Source organism: Vombatus ursinus, unplaced genomic scaffold, assembly GCF_900497805.2.
Source record: "Vombatus ursinus unplaced genomic scaffold, bare-nosed wombat genome assembly UNPS02014167.1, whole genome shotgun sequence".
Taxonomy (NCBI): Eukaryota; Metazoa; Chordata; class Mammalia; order Diprotodontia; family Vombatidae; genus Vombatus; species Vombatus ursinus.
In genome coordinates this window covers 2,228,040-2,248,945 of record NW_020953945.1, presented here as the reverse complement: position 1 = coordinate 2,248,945, position 20,906 = coordinate 2,228,040, and the positions used below count along the sequence as shown (strand labels likewise).

Genomic DNA, 20,906 nt, shown 5'->3' with positions numbered 1-20,906 from the left:
ACCTCTGCAGCACCTCTTGTTGATTTCACCTCTGCAGCACCTCTTGTCTATTGCACAGCTGCAACATCTCATGTTGATTTCACCTCTCAGCACCTCATATCCATTGCACTTTTGCAACATTTCTCATTGATTTCACCTCCGCAAAATCTTTCACTCAGTGATGTCACCTCTGCAACATCTCTTGAATACGCCCCCTTCTCTCCTCTGACACTGCCCCCACCCTGGTGCAGACCCTCCTCACCTCACACCTGGACTACTGCCATAGCCTGCAGGTGGGTCTGCTGCCTCAGGTCTCTCCCCACACCAGTCTAGCCTCCAGTCAGCCACCAAAGTAATTTTCCTAAAGCTCAGGTTTGACCATGTCACTCCCTATTCAATAAACTCCAGTGGCCCCTGTGGCCTCCAGGATCAAATACAAATGCTCTGGTTGGCCTTCAAAGACCTTCATAACCTAGCCCTTTCCCACTTTTCCATCTCCTACTCCCTTACATGAATTTTCCAATCCAAGTACATTGGCCAACCAACTAACTGTTGTTTGTGCACGACGTTCCACCTCCTGAATCCTTGTCTTGGCACTGGAATGTTCTGGAACGGCAGCTGGATGGCGCAGTGAATAAAGAGCACTGGACTTGAAGTAAGGAAAACCTACATTCAAATCCTGCCCCAGGCACTTCACTCAATGACTCTGAGCCAATTCATTCCTCTCGGGCTCAGTTTTCTCATCTGTCACAATATCACCTGCCTCCTGGGGACATCGGTATCTCTGCAACGCTTTGCTCCTTAACCTCAGCCTCTTAGTGTGCGCAACTTCTTTCAGAGTCAGCTCAATTAAAGAATCCTAGAGAATCAACTAAAAAATGAGTTGAAATAATTAACAACTTCAGCAAAGTGGTAGGATATAAAATAAACCTACATAAAGTTTCAGCATTTCCATATACGACCAACAAAACCCAGCAGGAAGAGATAGAAAGAGAAATTCCATTTAGAATAACTGCAAACAATATAAAGTACCTGAGAGTCTACCTGCCAAAACAAACCCAGGGATTATATGAACACAAATTACAAAACATTTTTCACATAAATAAAGTCAGATCTAAACAATTACAGAAATATTAATTGTTCGTAGGTAGGCAGAGTCAATATAATAAAAATAACAATTCTACCTAAATTAATTTATTCAATGCTATACCAGTCAAACTACCAAAAATTATTTTATAGAACTAGAAAAAACAGTAACAAAATTCATCTGGAAGAACAAAAGGTCAAGCATGTCAAAGGAATTAATGAAAAAAATATGAAGGAAAGTAGACTAACCATACCAGATCTCAAACTGCTTTACAAAGTGGTAATCATCAAAACAATCCAGTCCTGGCTAAGAAATAGAATGGGGGATTAGTGGAACAGATTAAGTACACAATACACACTAATAAGTGACCATAGTAATCTAGTGTTTGATAAATGGAAAGACCCAAGCTTTTGGGATAAGAACTCATGACCTGACAAAAACTGCTGGGAAAACTGAAAAGCACTTTGGTAGAAACTAGGTATGGACCAATATCTCACACCGTATACCAAGATAAGATTAAAATGAGTACATGATTTAGACATAAAGAATGATGCCATAAGCATATTAGGGGAGCATGAAAAACTGTGCCTTTCAGATCTACGGATAAGAAAAGAATTTATGAACAAGAGACGAGAGCATTATGCCATGTAAAACAGATAATTTTGATAGCACTAAATTAAAAAGTTTTTGCACAAACAAAACCAATGCAACCAAGCTTAGATGGAAAGCAGGAAATAGAAAAAAAAATTACAGCAAGTTTCTCTGACACAGGTATCGTTTTTCACACACACATATATATATACATACATAAAGAACTGAGTCAAATTTATAAGAATATGAGTAATTCTCCATTTGATAAATGGTCAAAGGGTATGAACTGGCAGTTTTCTGAAGAAGAAATCAAAGCTATCTACAGTCACATAAAAAATGTTCTAAATCACTTGTTGATTACAGAAATGCAGATTAAAGTAACTCTGAGGTACTACCTCATACCTAACAGACTGGCTAATATGACAGAAAAGGAAAATGATAAATATTGGAGGGGATGTGAAAAAACTGGGATAATAACACACTGTTGGTGGAGTTTTGAACTGATTCAACCATTATGGAGAACAATTTGGAACCATGCCCAAAGGGCTATAAAACCGTGCATACCTTTGACCCAGCAATACCACTACCAGGTCTGTATCCCACAGAGATAAAGAAAAAGGAAAAGGACCTAACGTACAAAAATATTTACAGCAATTCTTTTTATTGCATCAAAGTATTGGAAATTGAAAGAATGTCAATCAATTGGGGAATGGCTGAACAAGCTGTGGTACATGATTATGATGGAATACGGTTGTGCTATAAGAAATAACGACCAGGATGCTTTCAGAAAAACCTGGAAAAATTGATATGAACTGATGCAAAATGAAGTGAGCAGAACCAAGAGAACACTGTACACAGTAACAGCAATATTGTACAATGATCAATTGTGAAAGACTTAGCTATTCTCTGTAATAAAATGATCTGAGATAAGTCTGAAGGACTCATGATGAAAAAAAGCTATCTACCTCCAGAGAAAGAAATGATGGAGTCTGAATACAGACTCAAGCATACTTTTTACACTTTCTTTTTCTTGGGTTTTTGTTGTTTTTGTTTTTGTCTGTGTTTTCTTTTGCAACATGATTAATATGGAAATTATTGTTGTTTGTCCTTCGTTTTCAAAGAAAACTAATGACATCATGAGGTGAATATGTTTTGTGTGACTGCACATGTATAATATACAACAAATTACTTGCTTTCTCAAGGGGGAGTGGGAATCTGGGGGGTGGGAGGGAATCTGGGACTCAAAATTTATAAAAATGAATGCTAAAAAATTGTTTTTACATGTAACTGAGAAAAAAAATTTTTTTTTAAAGATTCGGCTCAAGTCTCTCCTGCAGGAGGCTGTTCCTATGGTTTCTCTCTGGGATGACCTTCTGTCTCCCCTCTATCTCCTATGCACACAGTGGTTTATATGCTGTCTGCCCCCTGGAATGGGAGTCCCTGAAAGGCAAGGGGCCTGGCACATAGCAATGAGTGTTTAATAAATGCTTCTTCAGTAGGGTGACACATTTACAGTACAAGATGTGGGGCTCACCCACATTTCTGCAAGTCTGCTCTCCAGGTTTCTCAGTTCTTGTCAAATAGGGAGTTCTTCCTCAAGTAACTGAAATTCTCAGGTTTATCAAATACTGGTTCATTGAGTTTGATGGCTTCTGATTTGTTCCTATCTACTCAGTTCCACTAATATACTTTTCTAGTTTGTAACAAATATCTCAAAGTTTTTATTATTACTACTGAAAAATATAATTTGAGGATTAGGGTTGAAAATGACTTGTGTAGTACGGGTATTAATTGCTTTTTAAATATCTGATACCTGTAAATCTGCCTGGACTGGGGTTTTTCCCTTTCGGGGAAATTCCTTTGGGGTTTGTTCAATTTTCTTTTCTGAGACTGGACTGTTTAAAATGTCTATTTCACATTCTATCAATTTGGACGGTTTATATTTTTCTAAGGAACCATCCATTTCTTTTAAAAGTCTCAGTTTTTCTAGTATATAATTCCACATATGCGACTCTGATAATTCCTTTATTTCTCATCTGTTATGAACACCATTTCAAAGATAAAAACACTGAGCAACACCAGTCCTGATGACATACACCTTTAAAAGAATCAATGGTCAAATATCATCCTGGAAGGTTGCGTGCACTATCAATTTATTCACTTGTTTACACTGTTTGGCTTAAGTGTTCTGGAGAAGGGCACATCCTGAGGATTCAGTTGTGAGTACAACTGAGTCTTGTATAATGAGATGAAAAAAAATTTGCCAAACAAAAGCAGGAAAAAGGATGATGATGATCTCTGAATTTCCAATGAGGGTAGTAGGACTGTAAAGAAAAGGACCCACAGAAAAGTCTGTCTTGGTAGGAGAGGCCGTGGAGAAGAGGGGAGGAAGATCCTCCTTTTTCTTTTCCTCCCAAGACAGATTCCAAGGTCGACAAAAGCAAACTAGCAACCATTTCTCTCCCTATTCTGTGTCTCCACCATGAAAGATGAATGAAGGGGCTCCCTGCGGGGCTTCGTCCTCATCAGAGCCCCATCACACCCCTTTCATGAAGCCGTATCGCAGACTGGAAAGGGATCTGAATGTGGAGTCAAGAGCTTTGGGGTCAGGGCTCAGCTCGGACCCTTGCTGGCTCTGGGTCACAGGTAACACCCAGTCTTCTTGGTTTCCTACTCCATGAAAAGGGGAAGACGATCCTGGGAACCCCCTACTTCAAATAGTCGTGTGGAAAGCAACTTACACATCTGAAGACACAAATACATGGAGAGAAGTGGAGATTGTCAGTGCAGGGCAGTCCCTCCACCAACAGAAACCCAGACTCATCCATAACTTTAGGGAATCATCTTGGCAAGTTTCCTGAAGCCCAAGAGAGGCCAGGGGAACTGTCTGGGACCCCGCAGTAAGTGTGGCACGTGAGATCTGAACTCAGATCCTTCTAACTCCATGTCCAGGAGTCAATTCCCAAGGCCAAGCCACCTCTATGGAAACCTTTGCACTCTTATCCAAATGTGGTGTTTGGGAGTTAACTTCCAAACCTCAAGGACCTGCAGTTTCTCCCTCCGGAGAGAGATTACAACCCTTCTGTACGGTTTCAGGGGTAGCTGGGCCGCCAAGTCAGCAATCACTTCACTTGCAGTAAAGTGTTTCTTGTGACTCTCCTAGGACTGTACCTAAGGACCATCGACCCTCTGCTGGGTAAGGAGGCAAACCCTCAGGTACGCGGTTATGAGCCATCAGTCGAAAGAACGTAGGTCTCCTGAGATTATCACTTTAGGTATCTGGGAGAAATGGATCAGCTGAATTATGCCCATTACAACAGCCCCATCTGCTGACAAAGCACTGTCAGTAACAGTGTCGACAAACAGAACATGACCAGCCACCTTCCAAAGCAGCACAGAAAGAAACCCTTACAGCCAAATCACTTCAGAAAAAATCACAACTCAAACCACAGATCATCTTCTTAAAAGTCTGCCCGGCACCCTGTTTGGAAATTAACCGGTTTCAGGAACTTCACCTGAAACACATTTGTTACAATCTCCAAGTATCTGATTTCAGAGTCCTGAAATGAAAAGGGGTGGAGGAAAAATCACATTCAGAGACATTGGCTAGAGTCTGTCTGGAACAAAATGAACAACAAAGAGAGTGAGAACACGTCGGACCTGTCGGCGACTAACCCACCCTCAGAGAGCATGAAACTCGGGGGAATGCTCGCCCATTTCCTGCTTGTGCTCTCAGTGAAGAAAGGGCTAGTACAAGTGATGTGATGAGAAGCAGGCAGAATCCAGAGAATGACCTCTACATCTGAAACATAAAGGGAAACGACTCTGAAAGACCAAAGCTGGCACATGAGGACCCGGAACACCAAGCGGCACACAATGAGGCACGGGTCGTCACTACAGCCAACGGACGGGTTCTTTTTTTCTTTTGCTTACGTTTAAGGATTATGAGGATGTAAAAAGAGAGGAGACAGGACTAGTGATCATGATGAAGAAAAGAGTGAGAACGCCGATTAACATTAAAAATACACAGGAGAACTGGGTTTAGATGAGAACACCGACAAGAAGGGCAGCTTCAAGACTAATGGGCCCAACTTTCTGTGGCCTCGAGGCCACAAGTGGCCCTCTAGGTCCTCAAGTGCAGCCCTGTGACTGAATCAAACTTCACAGAACAAATCCCCTTAATAAGAGCATTTGTTCTGTAAAAGTTGGACTCAGTCAAAAGGCCGCACTCAAGGATCTAGAAGGCCACGTGTGGCCCCCAGGCCACAGGTTCCCCACCCCTGACACATTTTAAAAAATAAGATTTACATGATATTCTTCTTTATATATGGAAATACTAATGTTGATGTTTGTCAAGTTGGGAATAACCCCAAAATGTAAATTTACTTAAAAACAGATATGTAAAAATCAAGTCAAAAGAATTCCTACCTCCTAGCTGTTATTTTTTTGATTCTGTACAGTTGAGGAAATTCTTGCCAAAACAAGGCTCCAGTCATGAAGTGGTCAGTGGTGGAACTCTTGCCTTACCGGCGGCCCCTGCCAAGAGCAGCCCAGCATCCTCCACAACATGTCCCCCGAGGTCTGGAGATGGGGATGACCAGGCTAATGGGGGCTGCCCCATGAGATCACACATGCCACCGGGAGAAATGTCCCAGTGTGAGCCACAGATCCAATATGGAGGATGCACCACAAGAAAGGGGCAACAGGAACAAAGGAGGAGAGGCATGGATCGGCTGCCATCAGCACTAGGGGAGGCAGTACTTCCTGCCTGGACGAGCTCATGAATCCCCAGACAAGTCACCTTGAAAGACCAAGAATTCTCCCACAGTCCCCAGAGCACTTCATGGCAAAACCTTCCTAAGTGCCTAAAACATCAGCACGCAAACAGTGGGGGATGGGATGGGGAAAGACACTCCCCTGGTCTCCTCACAAGGGGGCAGGACTGAAGAGACCCGAGTCAGCAGAAAGAAACTGTCTCCATGTAAACCCTGGAGGAGCCATCAGCAAGCAGAGATCCGGGCTTGCTTTTGAAGGGAAGAATATCTGGGTTGTGAGCCCCAAGGGCTTGAGGACTCCTGAGGCCAGCCCAGGGCAAAGAGAGACCTCCTGTGGCCAGCATGGACAAAGGGTCGCGGACCTGGGCCTGGCCCTGCGGTCCTCCTGTGTGACAGGAGCCCAGGCAGACCAGAGGGCAGCTAAGGTCCCTCCCAGGCCTCTGTCCTCCATGAGCTGCTCCCAGGCTGTGCCACCCCAGAGGAGAGTAAGCGCCTAGAGGGCAGGAACTGCCTCAGGGATAGCCCCAGCACACAGTCCACACCCAGTGTGCGACACTCAGTAGGTGCTGATAAATGTGGGTTAAATTGAATGAATCCTGTAGCTGAGTAAGAAAGAAAACAGCTAGGAGTTAAGCACCAGCACCAGGATTTAATTCCATACAAAGCAGTCTGTGACCTGTAGCATATTTAGTGCACCACAGGCTTTTAAAATGAGTTCTTTCCACAACAGACTCAATAAAAACACAAATTTTCTGGGCAGGTAGGCGGCAGAGTGGATACAGCACCAGCCCCGGAGTCAGGAGGACCTGAGTTCAACTCTGGCCTCAGACACTTGACACTAGCTGTGTGACCCTGGGCAAGTCACTGAACCCCAACTGCCTCACACACAAGAAAAACCCACAAATTTTCTCTTTACTAAACACGAGAGTTTGAATTACTCTACAATCTTTTTTTTTTTAAATGGTGACAAAAAAATCTCCCTGTAAAGCCATAAATTCACAGAAAAAAGAAAGTGGCACGACCCCTCCCCCTTCTCCCCCCTACCCCAATCTGAGACAGGTTGTTCTGCCCACTGGCTGATTGGGAGGAACTGGAAATATCTGACGGGCAGGGGTCACCTGTCACGAAATGAACAGGAGGTAATAGGCAAGAGGATGAAAAGCACTTTAAAACAAAAAGAAGAGACTGGAGGTTCTGTGGCCAGGGAAGACATTTTCTCCTCACTCTCCCTCCCTTTCTCCTTTCCTCCCTCCCACTCTCTCTCTGCCTCTCTGTCTCTGTCCCTCTCTTCTCTCTCCTCCCTCTGTCTCTCTTTGTCTCTCTCCCTTCCTTCTCTCTGCCCCACCCCCGTTTCTCTCCCTTCCTCTCTCTGTCTCTTCTCTCCTCACTCTGTCTCTCTCTCCTCTCTCTCTCTGTGTCTCTGTCTCTGTCTCTCTATCTCTGTGTGTGTGTGTGTCTCTCTCTCTGTCTCTGTCTTTCTCTCTGTCTCCCCCTTCTCCCTCTCCCCAGCCCACAGTGGTTGGCACAGGGGGTCATGCCATCCCCCTGAGGAGTGGGAAATAGGCTCCTACCTGGATCCAAGCACATGAACTTGCAGCACTCTTTGGGGTCCTTGTCATACTGCTGGCAGCCCTGGGGCCCCTCGCACAGCGCGGCCACGCACATCTCTGGCTCCCCATTGTGGCAGGTGCAGCTCAGGCAGGGGTCGTTGCCTTTGGGTGTGAAGTGGTGGCCTTCCCCCACAATGTTGTCCTTGATGTCCACACATGTCTGGCCTGTGACAGACACAGAGCAGAGAGATGTTCCGAGAGGCCACAACAAGCAGAGGCAAAGGACAGTGAGGGAGTACAGGGTTTGGGGGCACAGTCCTGGGTTTGGATCCTGGGCCTGCAACTGCCTCCACGTGACCAGGGGTAAGTCACCTTTTGGACGCTGTTTCCTCCCCTGGAAAATGAGCGAACCTGGAACCAATCTCCTCCTCCGCCCCCTTTAAAATCCCAGACCCTCTGGTCATGGAGCCTCAGATCCCAGCCCGGCCCGAAGACACCCGTGCAGTGTCTGGCCCCCCAAGCCTGACAGGTGGTCACAGCCTCCACACCAAGGCCTCCATGGTCAGCGCAAACCTAGCAGAGTCAACTTCTGAACAGAGTTCTGTCAGGAGCACGGCCCTCATGCTGAGACAACATCAATCTTCACCTATGCAAAAAGAACTGGCTGACTGGGAGGGCTGCAAGGACTGAGACACCATCGGCTAACATTAATAGGCCCCCACTACGTGTCCTGTGCTTGGAGCTGGATGTGTAAGGACGATGAATGAAACGATTCCAACTCCAAGGAGGAGGGGAGGACGGGAGGCCAGAAGTGGAGGCAGGGTGACTGCGTGCACAGAGTTCCCTCCTCCACCCAAGGCCCACAAAAGTACACATGTACTGTGCCCACTCACAGACTCACATGCTTCGTACATCATGCTACCAACCGGCTGCCACTCTCAGAAGGCCTTGGGTTAAGTCATTAAACCACCAGATCACATGGCTGGTGAGGGGCACGTCCGATGAGGACCGGTGCTGCCAGTCTCACAGAGCTGGAGGGAGTCCTCGGGGCCTGGAAGCTCACTCCCTTGCTTCCTGCCTGGCTCGTGTCATTAAGGACAGCGGCAGCTCACCTCCCTCGAGCGCAGCCTGTCTGCGGCTCACCAAGCCCTGAGAATGAGCATCAGTCTTCGATGTGGACCCCTGGGCACAGCTGCTAAGTGACAACTGGGCCCCAGCTCGCCCTTCTAAGCCCAGGCACGCGGGAGCCAGGCCAGGCCTGCTGCTCTCTGACCCTGTCTCCTCATCTGATCTGTCTACTACCCACCCGATGGGGCTGTTGTGAAGAAAGAGCCTGATAAACTTAAAACAGGAACACAATGACAGTTATCATGGCAGAGTTCCCGTGAACTCCTGAGCGTGCATGTGTCTGTCTGCTTCCCTCAGTGACCGCAGGGAGGGCCCGCCTTGCCCTGCCTGACCCCCACATCACAAATCCACTGTGGAATTATAACCTGGCTGGTTTGTCTCTTTACAACATCAAGAACACGCAGAGCTCTGGCCATAACTTGTCCCGTTTTGGTCTCAACCTCAGTGTTATCTGGGGTAGGAATCTAAGGGTGCCGCCTAGAGCATGGAAGTGCCTTGTACAGGATCACGCAGCCAGGAGGGCTCAGAGGTGGGTCTTAACCCCTGGTCTTCCTACCTTTGAGGCCAACTAGCACTCTCCCCCAGGCTGGGGCTGCCTCTCCTGCTTACCTCATTAGGCAATTTTCCCTCACACTAAAATACAGAGCTAACCAGCAAGCATCCCTGTGATGGAAAGCCCAGAGGACCCATGTGACCAGAGTAGGCCTGAGGATGGGGGGCCCTGCAGGCTGTGATCAGGAGGAAGGGGAGGCTATCGTAGCCCTGGGGGCCCTGATGGGGAGGCAGGGGAGGCCACTGTGGCTCTGGAAGCTGTGGTCTGGCGGAGGGGGAGGCCACTGTGGCCCTGGAGGCCCTGGTCAGGAGGCAGGGGAGGCCACTGTAGCCCTGGGGGCCCTGGTCAGGAGGCAGGGGAGGCCACTGTGGCCCTGGAAGCTGTGGTCTGGAGGCAGGGGAGGCCACCCATAGCCCTCCAAAGCCCCGGCAGCCACGGTTGGGAGGCAAGGGAGGCCACTGTGGCCCTGGGGACTTCAGTCGGGAGCAGGGAGGCCACCTCAGCCCCGAGGGCCCCAGTGAGGAGGCAGGGGAGGCCACCACATCCCTGGAGGCATGGAGGCCACCTTGGCCCCAGGGGCCCAGGCGGGGAGGCAGGGGAGGCTGCTGCTTACTTCTTTTGCAGAGGAAGGAGGACTTCTCGTAGCAGTTCTCCGCATACCAGCTGTGCAAGTCGTGGTGCCGCAGGGTGGGGAAGTGGAAGCACTGGAGCTGGGCGCAGAGCACGTTGTCGTTCTCAGGCACGGCCGAGGCGAAAATGGGGTCTGGTGGCAAAAAGACCTCGGAGGGGCCTAGAGGAGGAACCCCAACAGGCACGAGAAGATCAGCAGATGGACTCCGCCCCATCCACTGCCAGCTCATCTGTGTCTAAGGGACAGAAGCTGGCACCACGAGGGTGAGGGCTCTGCCCTCGGGAGGTCCTGCCTGAGCTCTAGCTGTGTGGGCACAGCCGGCAAGAGGGGCCAGCTCAGCCCAGGAAGTCAGGGGGAGGAGCCTAGCTCTACAGCTGAGAGGGACCCATTCCACAGACAAGGAGACTGAGGCACCCGTCCAGTTACCCAGCTGGCCACTGATCGGCATTGCCAACGCACTTCTACAGGACACCTGGGGTCCTTAAACTATCCCTGCAACAAAGGGCTGTGGAGTAAAGAGGAGTGTTCTGAAGATGGGAGCAGACCCAGCTTGCAATCCCAGCCTGGACGGTGACGAGCCGTGTGACTCTGGCCTCTTCCTAGACAAGGGAGGAGGAGAAGCCGGGGCTAGGACACGACACTTTGCCCTGACCTGGGGGCTCGTGGCGTGCTTCGCCAGCTTCAGCAGAAGGAAGGAAGGAAAGTGAAGGAGGAGAGCACCGTAGGCATGGAGGACGGCCAGAGTTCAGAGCCGAGGGAGGGAGGGTCTTACACGTGGAACAGCCAGGAGGCCGGGGGCACTGGACAGAAGAGGACATGTAGGGGAGAGAGGTGTGAGAAGGCAGGAAAGGTAGGAGAGCTCTGTGTATCTGATCATGGAGGCCACAGGGAGCCTCAGCAGTTTATGGAGGAGGAGGAGACATGGTCACACCCATACTTCAGGAAAATCACTTTAGTGACTGAACAGAAAGAGACTTGAGGAAGGTAGCCCCCTGCCCCCCCAGCTACTGCAACAGTCCGGGGTGAGGGGATGGGGGCAGTGGCAGAGGAGAGGAGGGGCACATTCTGCTGAGCTTCTTGGAATTCCTCCTTTACCTTCCCCTCTGCTCTTCCACCAACAGATCCACTCAACACGTGCCTCCTCGTATGAGCTTTAACATCTTGTCATCAGTACATCGGTACTAAGCACATGCTGAGCCCCTCCCTCTCCAGGCCTACAGACATCTTTCCTCCACCAGGTCACTTCGGGCCACGTAAAATGTCACGCACTGCTTCCGTCTCTCTCGGCCTGTGGGTCACCGAAACTTTGACTTTCTCAGACTGTGGCATTCCATGACTGGTGGCCACTGGAAGGGGATGTACATTAAAAAGCTGGGTTTAGGCAGCTGGAGACTACTGAAATGGCCACCCAAAAGCCCGGGCCCTTCAGCCCCCTGCCCTTATCGTCAATCCTGGTCCAAACTCACCGGCCTCCCTGGGAGCTGCCCATCCAAGTGCATTTCACTTGGATGAACAACGCACATTCCCAAGCCACTTGGTTTTTCCTGTGTGTAGGACTAAGCCAGTCCCTTACGAGAGCAGCAGATCTCACCGAGGAGGTCCCAGAACGGCCGAGGGCCCATTGCAATCGGCACAAAAGCAGAAGCAAACAAGCATTTGGAGAAGCCAATGCATCTTCCGCCTGGGCAGAGCACGCTCCAGATGCTGGTGGGCACCCGGGGTGAGAGCAGCCCATCCCTTTGTGTAACAGCGTCTTCATGGCAGAGGATCACTGAACCGAGTGCCCTCTACAATCACAACTATCGAGGGGTCTCACAGTGCACATGTGCCCTTGCTGGGGAGGTCAAAGGTTGCACTTGACGTGCTCCAAAGCTTTCAGCTAACTGCTCGGCAGCAGAGACGGGGTCTGCGGCTAAGTAGGCCACAGCCTCTGGCCTGTCTTGTTCGTGCATTTTCATTAAGGATGGCCTCATCAGATAGAAAAAGCAGTCTCATAAAGATGAGTAAGTAGGCATTTCAGCCAACATTTACTGATGTCTTTTTTTAATACCTTTTTAGGTATTAATATTATTTTGATCTTTTCCATTCCTTTAGAATCTTCCCTTTTTTGAAAAAACAACAGCTCATTTTTTGAAGCAGGCAAGGTAAGGATTATCTCCACTTTACAGATGAAGAAACTGAGGCTCAGAGAGGCTAAGTAGGGCCATGAATCCGTGCGGAGGGCTCCCCTTCCCTCTCTGGAAGTCTTCAAGCAGAGGCTGGACACCCACTTGCCCAGGACCAGGGAACCCTTGCTGAGGGAAGGGCTGGACGAGATGCTCCATCCCTGAGAGCCTGGGACCCAAAGCCCTCCCACTGAGCCACAAGGCTCTTCCCTGCCAGACGGCTCAGCTAAACATTCACACTAGATCCCGCGTGACTTTCCTTCCCCATTCTAGGTGCACAGGCGTCCTTTCCATCCATGGGGACCCAAGTCCTTATGAGCTCATTAACAGGTGATTCAAAAAACCCTTGGATGTTACATTCCGTGTCCCCCGACAGCCCCAGCTGCTTTTTCACTTGGTGCTTGCCTGACAGGATCCCTAAAAAAGTACACCGCTGCATGATCCTGAGGCTCCAGGGGGCCCCTAGGGTAACACAGCCTCCTCTGAGCAGCCTCTGGGGGGGTTCCATCAGCTTTTCTTCACCAGTTCCTGGGGTGGATGAGTCAGGGGATGTGGGGCACGTCCACTCTCTCTTCTCTGGGTCTCCTCCAAAATGGCCAGCTCACCGAGGGCTACGAATTGTTGTCCTACGGCACGGAGGTGAAGAGGGGCTCTCTTCCCACCAGACAGCCACGTGGAAGGCCACGCTGGTCACAACCACGGGGCATCCAAGGACTCACTGCCTAGAAGCGTACACTCATGGCTCATGGAAAATGTCGGTTCTCCAGCAGACAGTGAGGGCCATGAAGAAAGAAACAAAGTGGACAATAAAAAGTCCTGTCCAGACGTGGCAGCACCGTTCCACGCACTTCTTCACCTGACACCACAAGGCCCAGGACAGCAGCACGTGGCTCAGCGCTGCAGCGATGGATGGTGAAGTCAATCGTCTGAGGACAAGGCCTAAAGGAGCAAGGGCAGGGCTGCCTTCTTCAGGACACTGAGGCCCAGGCTGAGACACAGCTGGTCCTAGCTGAGGCAGAGGGGCTCCAGGGCGGGGGGGAAGCAGCCACAAAGCAGGGCCTGAGTGCAAGCTGATGCACACATGTCACACAAACCACTGTGGAAGCTTCTTGACAGCTCCTTGATAACAGAATGGCAGAAGACTGGGCACCCTACAGCAAGGAGTGGGAGAAGAGGTGCCAGACAAGGAAGGCCAGAGGCCCACCAGGGCTCCATCTCAATCCACTGGCAGTGGAACATGGAACATTCTGTCAGACCCTGGGGCAGGTGAGTGGCCAGTCTGAAGGGGAGTGCCTCTCCTGAGCTTTTAAAGCTCGTAACCAGCTGACTCTACACCTTATCTTTCCAGCCCTGCTGTACATTACTCTTCTATCCCATACTCCAAGATCCAGCCAGAGTGGCCTTCTCTCTGTTTCTCACATGACACTCATCTCCAATCTCCACTCCTTTGGCCACCCCCAGGCCCGGAATGTACTCCCTTCTCATCTCGAGCTCACAAAATCCCCCTCTTTGTTTCTATTTGCATTTCTTCTTTTTACGTTGGTCCTGTACATACTTGTCTCCCCAGTAGAACGTGAGGATCTTGAGAGCAGGGATTATTTCATCCTTTGAATCTGCAGAGTAGGAGGTCCTGCTTCATACATGCTGACTGACTGACTGACTGACTGACTGACTGACTGACAGGACCTTCTGAATGTGAGGTTCTGATGTAGTCATCTGGCTTCCTGGGGTCCTCTCTGGGACAGGCCCTGCTTCGCTGGGGCTCCAGCCACGCTGACCCCTCCAGGCCGTGGGCTGGTTGGCTGACCTCCAGTGCTTTCAGCCTCTTCTCATGGCCTCCACATAAGGCAGAGACACCTCCGGATGGAGCTTCAAAGTCAAAGACGCCACGCTCTCCTCCAGGGCTGGCAAGAAAGTGAGCAGGGCTCTAGTGAGGCCCCAGGGGCAGGTTCTGTCACGCTTTCTTAACGAGCCTGCTCGATCCTACACTTACGTGCATGGGGGCAGCCTGTGTGGGGAGCTTGGGCAGAGCCTTGAGCAGGGTCTGGGCTGTCACTGGGCTCCAGAAGAAGGCTGGTTCGAACCTGGAGCCTGGCAAGGATGCCCACCAGGGCACAGACCCTCCGCTCGGCCTGGATCTCACGTAGCGCTCCAAGATCCTCAGGACCAGACCTGCTGATGGCCCTGGGCAGCTTCCACACTGGCAAACGTCTGCTCAGTCAACACCAGGTTCTCCTCCACTTTCTCACAAGCCAACACCAAGGCCAGGTCCACTGCTGTCACTGAAACCTTGAGTCACGCCTTTTCTGTGCCTGGACCTAATCTATCATTTCTATGTGAGGCTGCTGGCAGGAGCCTACCTGGAGAGCCGGAAAGGGCCTGAGGACAGGTATCCAAGGAGCATCTAACTTTTCCCTATCCAGAGAGATAAGGCTCCTTCACTTTTAAATAGCACTCCTCCTCAGGGCCAAGCTCAGAAGCAAGTGGTGGGTGCCCAGTGAGTACTTGCTGAACAATCCCTCGATCACAGACTTATATCAGCAAATCAGTCGTGCAGTCCAAATACTCATTTTACAGATGAGGAAACTGAGGCACATGACGATTTAATGATAATTTGAAGCCAGGTTTTTCTGACTTCAAGGCCAGTGCTCTGTCCCACCACAGCTTCTGATGAATGAATAAGCCCCTGAGCAGGGGCACTTACCTTTGTGAGCCACCTCCCAGCGACCTTCTAAAGTCCGGTTTCGACCAGTGATGACATACTGATAGCCCACCCAGAACCTGCATAGACAGAGAAAAGAAAACCAGGCTGATTTCAACAGGAGAAACAACCCTATTGGGGTTTCTCTCTGTCTCTCACTGAGGGCTCAATAACTCTATGAGATGGCTGGCTCTACTCTCCTGGCGGCCCAGCAATGGGGAACTCAACTCACAAGTGGCAGGGACACCAGGCTCCGGACCGCCTCAGGCACCTTTGTATTTTCTAAGCTCGTGCACGGCCTCTGTTTTTTTCTGAAGGCCACATGGTTTAGAAGAATGAAACATCTCACTGCTACCCTTGGGTAGGAAGCCCTACGTATACCCCACTAGAGCACACCTTCTAACAGGCCCATGCCTGGGATCCCAGGAGACCCACTGAGTCAAGAGACACACAGCTCCAATGCCTAACTTAACTCAGCCTGGTGTGCCCAGGATCCCGTTTATAAAATGCAAATGACACACTCACCCACAATCTCATTAAGTCTTTGAAGAAAAGGCAGCAGTGAGCTTTGGGCCAAAAGTAGCATATTCCACCTCCAGAGCTCAAAATAAATGCTTTCTTGGGTCTTGGTTTAACCAAGGGGATAATAACATCTATCGTGTCATTCACTCATTCTATCAGGACCACAAAGAATCAAAGGAAAGCCCAGACACAATATAGGCTTTTCATATTTGCAATTTCCTGCTGGACCCTAAGACTACAGTCTGAAATCCGACCTTGAAGCTGACAATCTTTCTCTCACGATGACAAATCCCCTGGGACTTCTGTCATTCACCTTCATGCGGGCCAAAGAACTAAGCACGTAAAGAAGGGACGGTCTGCTGTGATTCTTTCCCCGATCCTCTGCATCCCCGAAGAAAACTAAGTCCTCAGCATCTTAACACTGAGCCCGAGTGCAGAGGGCCTTAATTGTCCTGAAGCCCTTGGGCAGCAATCTGAGGAGGACCACAGGCCCCTCCGTTAGCATGATCTGAGGAATACCATGGGCTCCTTGGGTGGCTCTCTGGTCTGGGGAAGAGCATGGACCACCACCGCCACCACTACCACCCTACTTCCTCAGAATAGCATGTTTAAATGCGTAAGATCAAAATCAGAGGATTATAGGGTAGCTAGGTGGCACAGTGGATAGAGCACCAGCCCTGAAGTCAGGAGGACCAGAGTTCAAATCCAGCCTCAGACCAAACACTTGACACTTACTAGCTGTATAACCCTGGGCAAATCACTTAACCCCAAGTGCCTTAAGAAAAAAAAAATCAGGATTACAAAGGAAATCAATTCTATTGAAATACAGTTATTAAAAAAAAAAACCCAGTTCACAGGCCTCAAGGTAAGAACCTCTGCCCTGGGACCTGCTGTCTATTATAGCTTTTCTGCCACTAATCAGGTGCTAGTCACCACTGATAGGCCTGCCAGGCAGGAACCTTAGAACCCAGCCTGTCAGAGCTGAAAGGGCCCTCAGAATATTCTAGACCTCAGAATCAGATGAGGACTTCAGAGGAGAGAAGGGAGAACTGAAAGTGTCCCTCAGGATTCAGCATCACCTTATTTCAAGGCCCAGAAAGGCTTTATGCACAGTCACGTGGTGAAATAAAAAGAGAGCCTCCACCACTGATGTAGACCCCTGGTCTGAGTTCTTCTGCTCCTTCAGCTTCTAAGGCCACACCTCACCCTCAGCCTGTTAAATTTCCCAGCCAATGAGAGCACCTCCCTATTAGTGAAGGCCCCTTAATCAGATGAGAACACATGATCCCTATCCCCAGCCTCAGAAGGCCTGCCTAAGGGAGCAGGAATCACAGGTGATGTGTTTGACCTCAGAGAACAGAACCAGACACAACAGCTGTGGGAACAGCCGCGGAGAGAGAAACACTTCTCAGCTCCTAGAGCTTCCCCAAAGTGGGCTGGGCTGCCTGGGCAGGTGGCCTGGCCTGGCCTTCAAGGTCTGTAGCCCCAGCTGGATGGCCCCCTTTAAAGAGTGCTGGGAGCAGACAGGGCCCCAGTGTGGTGAGAGCTGCCATGACAACAGCATGTAAGGCCCCTCGTGCACACCTCCCACCATCTCTGGGTTGGGTTTCTCCTTCCTCACCGGCCTGTGTGCCTCTGTGACTCACTTGCGTTGGTCCTTCCACCCAAAGGTCCTCTCCTGTAAGTCCCATTCCTGGGCCAGAACAAAGCGGAGCTCCTGGTCGGTCGTGAAGGCCACTAAAGAGCCATTCACCCTCTGGCAGGTCTGCACGGCATCCCAGTAATTCTCCCCATTTAGATAGACCTTGTAACAGCTGGCCGTGCCCTCGTAATGATGCCAACCCGTCGGGCACTTTCCTAGGAAACATGAAGGACAAAAGGGAAACAGCCCCCTCCAATTAGGACCGGAACATGAAAGAAAATACATTTTCCTGGCCCAAGAAGCCTTTGCTGCATTTCCCTGAGAGCATAATTCAACCGAGGTCTAGTACACACTGAGCAACACACCCACACTCACACACTCACATACATGCACACGTTCACACATGCATGCACATATTCACACATACATACTCTCAAACATACACTCAAACGCACCCACACAGATGTGCATGTACATACACACTCACACACTTACAATGCACGTGTGCATACACATCGGGGACTCCAGCAGAGTCCATTCTAATAGGCCAGGCAAAAACGTTTCCTATGGCAAATAAAGAGTTTCACGAAAGTAGAAGCTGAAGGGTGCCCAGGCTTCCCTGCTGCAGCTCACTGATCCGGCTGGTATTTTCAATTGGGTCACATTCATCCACCAGGATTCGATACAACCTCTGGAAAGACGTCTCTCTTCATCAAAGGAACAAGAGGAACCATTGCAGCCTCAAACCAAAGCTTTCATGTTCATGCTCTGGAGAAGAAGCAGCCTGGCACCATCTGGGGTTCTGCCTCTTTCACATTTCAGAAGCTCAGGACCCAGTGCCCCAAGTCCAAGTGCACTCAGTGACTACTCCTTAAACAGCTCTAAAGATAACTCCTAGCTAACTTGGTTGTTTTCATTGTAAAACAATGAAGGGAGGCAAGTGGACATTTTATTTAGCCAATTGAAGCTTTCTAAGCCCAATCCCCAACGCCATTGAGAGTCTCATTCTCCTGAAAGCATCCAAATGGAAGGAAGCTTTGCTAGGTGACAAGACCTAAATAAAGGTGCCCCCATGTTAGGGCTAGTAGGCTAAGATGAGGACCACCTTTTCTCACTGGCATCTAGGGAGTCTCTCCCCACTAAAGAGAACAACTAAAAAACAACAGTCGTGCCCTCCAAAATCAATAACCTTGTCTGAAACTGCCAGGTCATCCCTGTAAATCCAAAGAAGACAAAGCCCGAGGCCTGGCCAGCCTCACCCGGCTCCCAACCCGTCCTCGTGACTCCTCGCTTCTGCCTTGAAGAGCAGTGGATGCTGCTTCTGATAACACCCGAAGGTCTGTAACGTCCCTCACAACATACCTGGGAGTGCACAATGCCAGTCTTCATCATGTCCCATCCACAAATAAGGAGATTAAGGCCTCAAAAGGTCACTCAAGTTAGAAGTGGCCATGCCTGGACTCCAAGACCGCCAGACTGGTCCTCTCTTGGCCAAGTCCCTGGCACTACCTACCTCTCCCTTCCAAAGCCTGGATCATGCCTCTGCTCTTGGGGATCACAAGAATTTCTCCCACAGATAAGACCCCTTGACTCTCTAACTTTAACTCCCAGAATTCTGCTCCCCTCTGCCTTTGATCCAGAGATATTCAACATCAGGGTAATCTGGGATACATAATACTCCTAACCAGTAGGCACCAACATCATGGAACAGGATATGTTCCAGGCACAGAATTCCTAAACCTCAATAGGATAAACTGCCTATTACCAGAAATCTACAATCCCCCAATTCTACTTCTTGAGAAGTCCTGCTGGGGCCCCCTTCCTATGCCTGGTGACAGTCTCTTCCAGCTGATGACAGCTGGAAGGTTCTAGGCACAGCCTTGGTTTAAGCACCATCGAGGCCCAATTCAAAAAGACTGGGAGATGGGGCAGCTAGGTGGCACAGTGGATAGAGCACCGGCCCTGGATTCAGGAGGACCTGAGTTCAAATCCGGTCTCAGATCAGACTCTTGATATTAGCTGTCTGACCCTGGGTAAGTCACTTAACCCCAAATGCCTCACAAAAAAAAAAAAAAAAGAAAAAAGACTGGGAGGAAGCCACTTTGGGACAGTCCTCACTGTAAGGAGGCATTTCCCAAAGTCAAGTTGCAAGCTGCCTCTCAGTAACTTCCACCCATACTTCCTGGTTTAAGTGACAACAGCTGACTGCTCTGGGACCGGATTTCTATATTTATAAAATAGGGATAATAATGCCAGCAGAGACAGAGTTGTTGAATCAAATACAATAACGTATGTTAAGGACTGCATATGTCTCAGATTTCACCATTACTAGTTTAAAAAAATGCTGCCTCCTCTGAAAGCCTTTCTTGAGACCTTCTGGGGTCCATGGCAGAACACATCCAATGGCTCTGTCAAATCACAGCCCCCCGTGCTTGAAGGCAGCTGCCACGTGCCCCCTAAGTCTGCCTCTCTTCACACGCAAGATCTCCTATCCTCATATCACGATGTGCTGAGCGAGGCCCTTCCTTCCCCACCCGGGCTGCTTCGCTCTGGACCTCTCCAGCTTATCCATGTCCTTAATGTATTGCCCAGACCTGACCCCAGGAGCAACAGTGGGCTCTGACCAGGGCCCAGGAGAACAGCCCTCCCGCCCACCCTGCGCAGGACCTTCTGGAGGCAGCCTTTGATCTCACTAGCCACTACCATGGCTCACCACTGGTAACCATCATGCTGGAAATTCACAAAACACCCCTCACCTCTTTCAAATGAGCTGCCTGACCACATCCCAACTCTTCCTAGCTTCATCATGTTGATTTTTGGAACCCCTATTTATTTCTACTCAATTTCATCTTCTTAGATTTGGCCCACCAATGCAGATTAACAACTCATCTGTGGCTTGTAATTACTGCTCCCCACCCTGCTAACATCACAGATCCGCCCCCCCCAAAAAACTTCCCAAACATTCTATTAAAAGGCCCCATGTTCTAGGTCGTCAAAAACATTTTGGATCCTGACCCTGTCATCTAACCTTCTGCCTCTCCTTCCCAGATCTGGGTCATCTGTAAATCTGAAAAGCATGTCCCCTCTATTTCCAAGTTATGAGGATATCAAACACTGAGCCATGGGGTCCCCCACTAGAGACCTTCTGCCAAGCTGACACAGAGCACTAACGACTCCTCTGAGTGAATTCTTCAGCCAGTTCTGAATCCGCCGTTAGCCGACATCTCATCTCATCCACAAGGAGAGCAAGAGGCTGTCAAACGCTTTGCATGTAGGTAACAGGCCCACCGTCTTCCTCTGATGTGCCAGTCTAGGCAGCCTGTCAAACAAGGCCATGCTGATCTGGGTGGAACTGTCTTTAAAGGAGCGGAACAGGCTTGCTCTCAGTGACCACTGTTTCCTTTTCTCAATGACCATGATCCAGACCCAGGACTTCCCTCGTGGAGGGAACTTCTGGGGAAGAAACTCCTGCTTACCAGAAGAGGTCAGCAGGCGTCCTGCAAATCAGTCTCAAAAGCATGGCCTGGGACGCATGGCTTCATAGGCCAACCTGCTCTCCTTTGTGCAGGGAAATGTTTGCGT

The 20,906-nt window shown here is 49.6% G+C and overlaps 1 protein-coding gene across 5 annotated transcripts in view; it reads right to left on the bottom strand.

Annotated features, from left to right (window-relative positions):
* DGCR2 (DiGeorge syndrome critical region gene 2) overlaps positions 1-20,906 on the bottom strand; it is a 99,343-nt gene that overhangs the window by 30,693 nt on the left and 47,744 nt on the right. For 3 of the 5 annotated variants that reach the window (XM_027859411.1, XM_027859413.1, XM_027859416.1), the window contains 4 exons: positions 17,329-17,548; positions 15,164-15,240; positions 10,277-10,453; positions 8,004-8,207 (listed from right to left, as the gene is read on the bottom strand). In XM_027859411.1, coding sequence (XP_027715212.1) covers positions 8,004-8,207; positions 10,277-10,453; positions 15,164-15,240; positions 17,329-17,548 — 678 coding nt within the window. The remainder of the gene's footprint in view (positions 1-8,003; positions 8,208-10,276; positions 10,454-15,163; positions 15,241-17,328; positions 17,549-20,906) is intronic. The other 2 variants (XM_027859412.1, XM_027859414.1) reach the window with 1 other exon arrangement.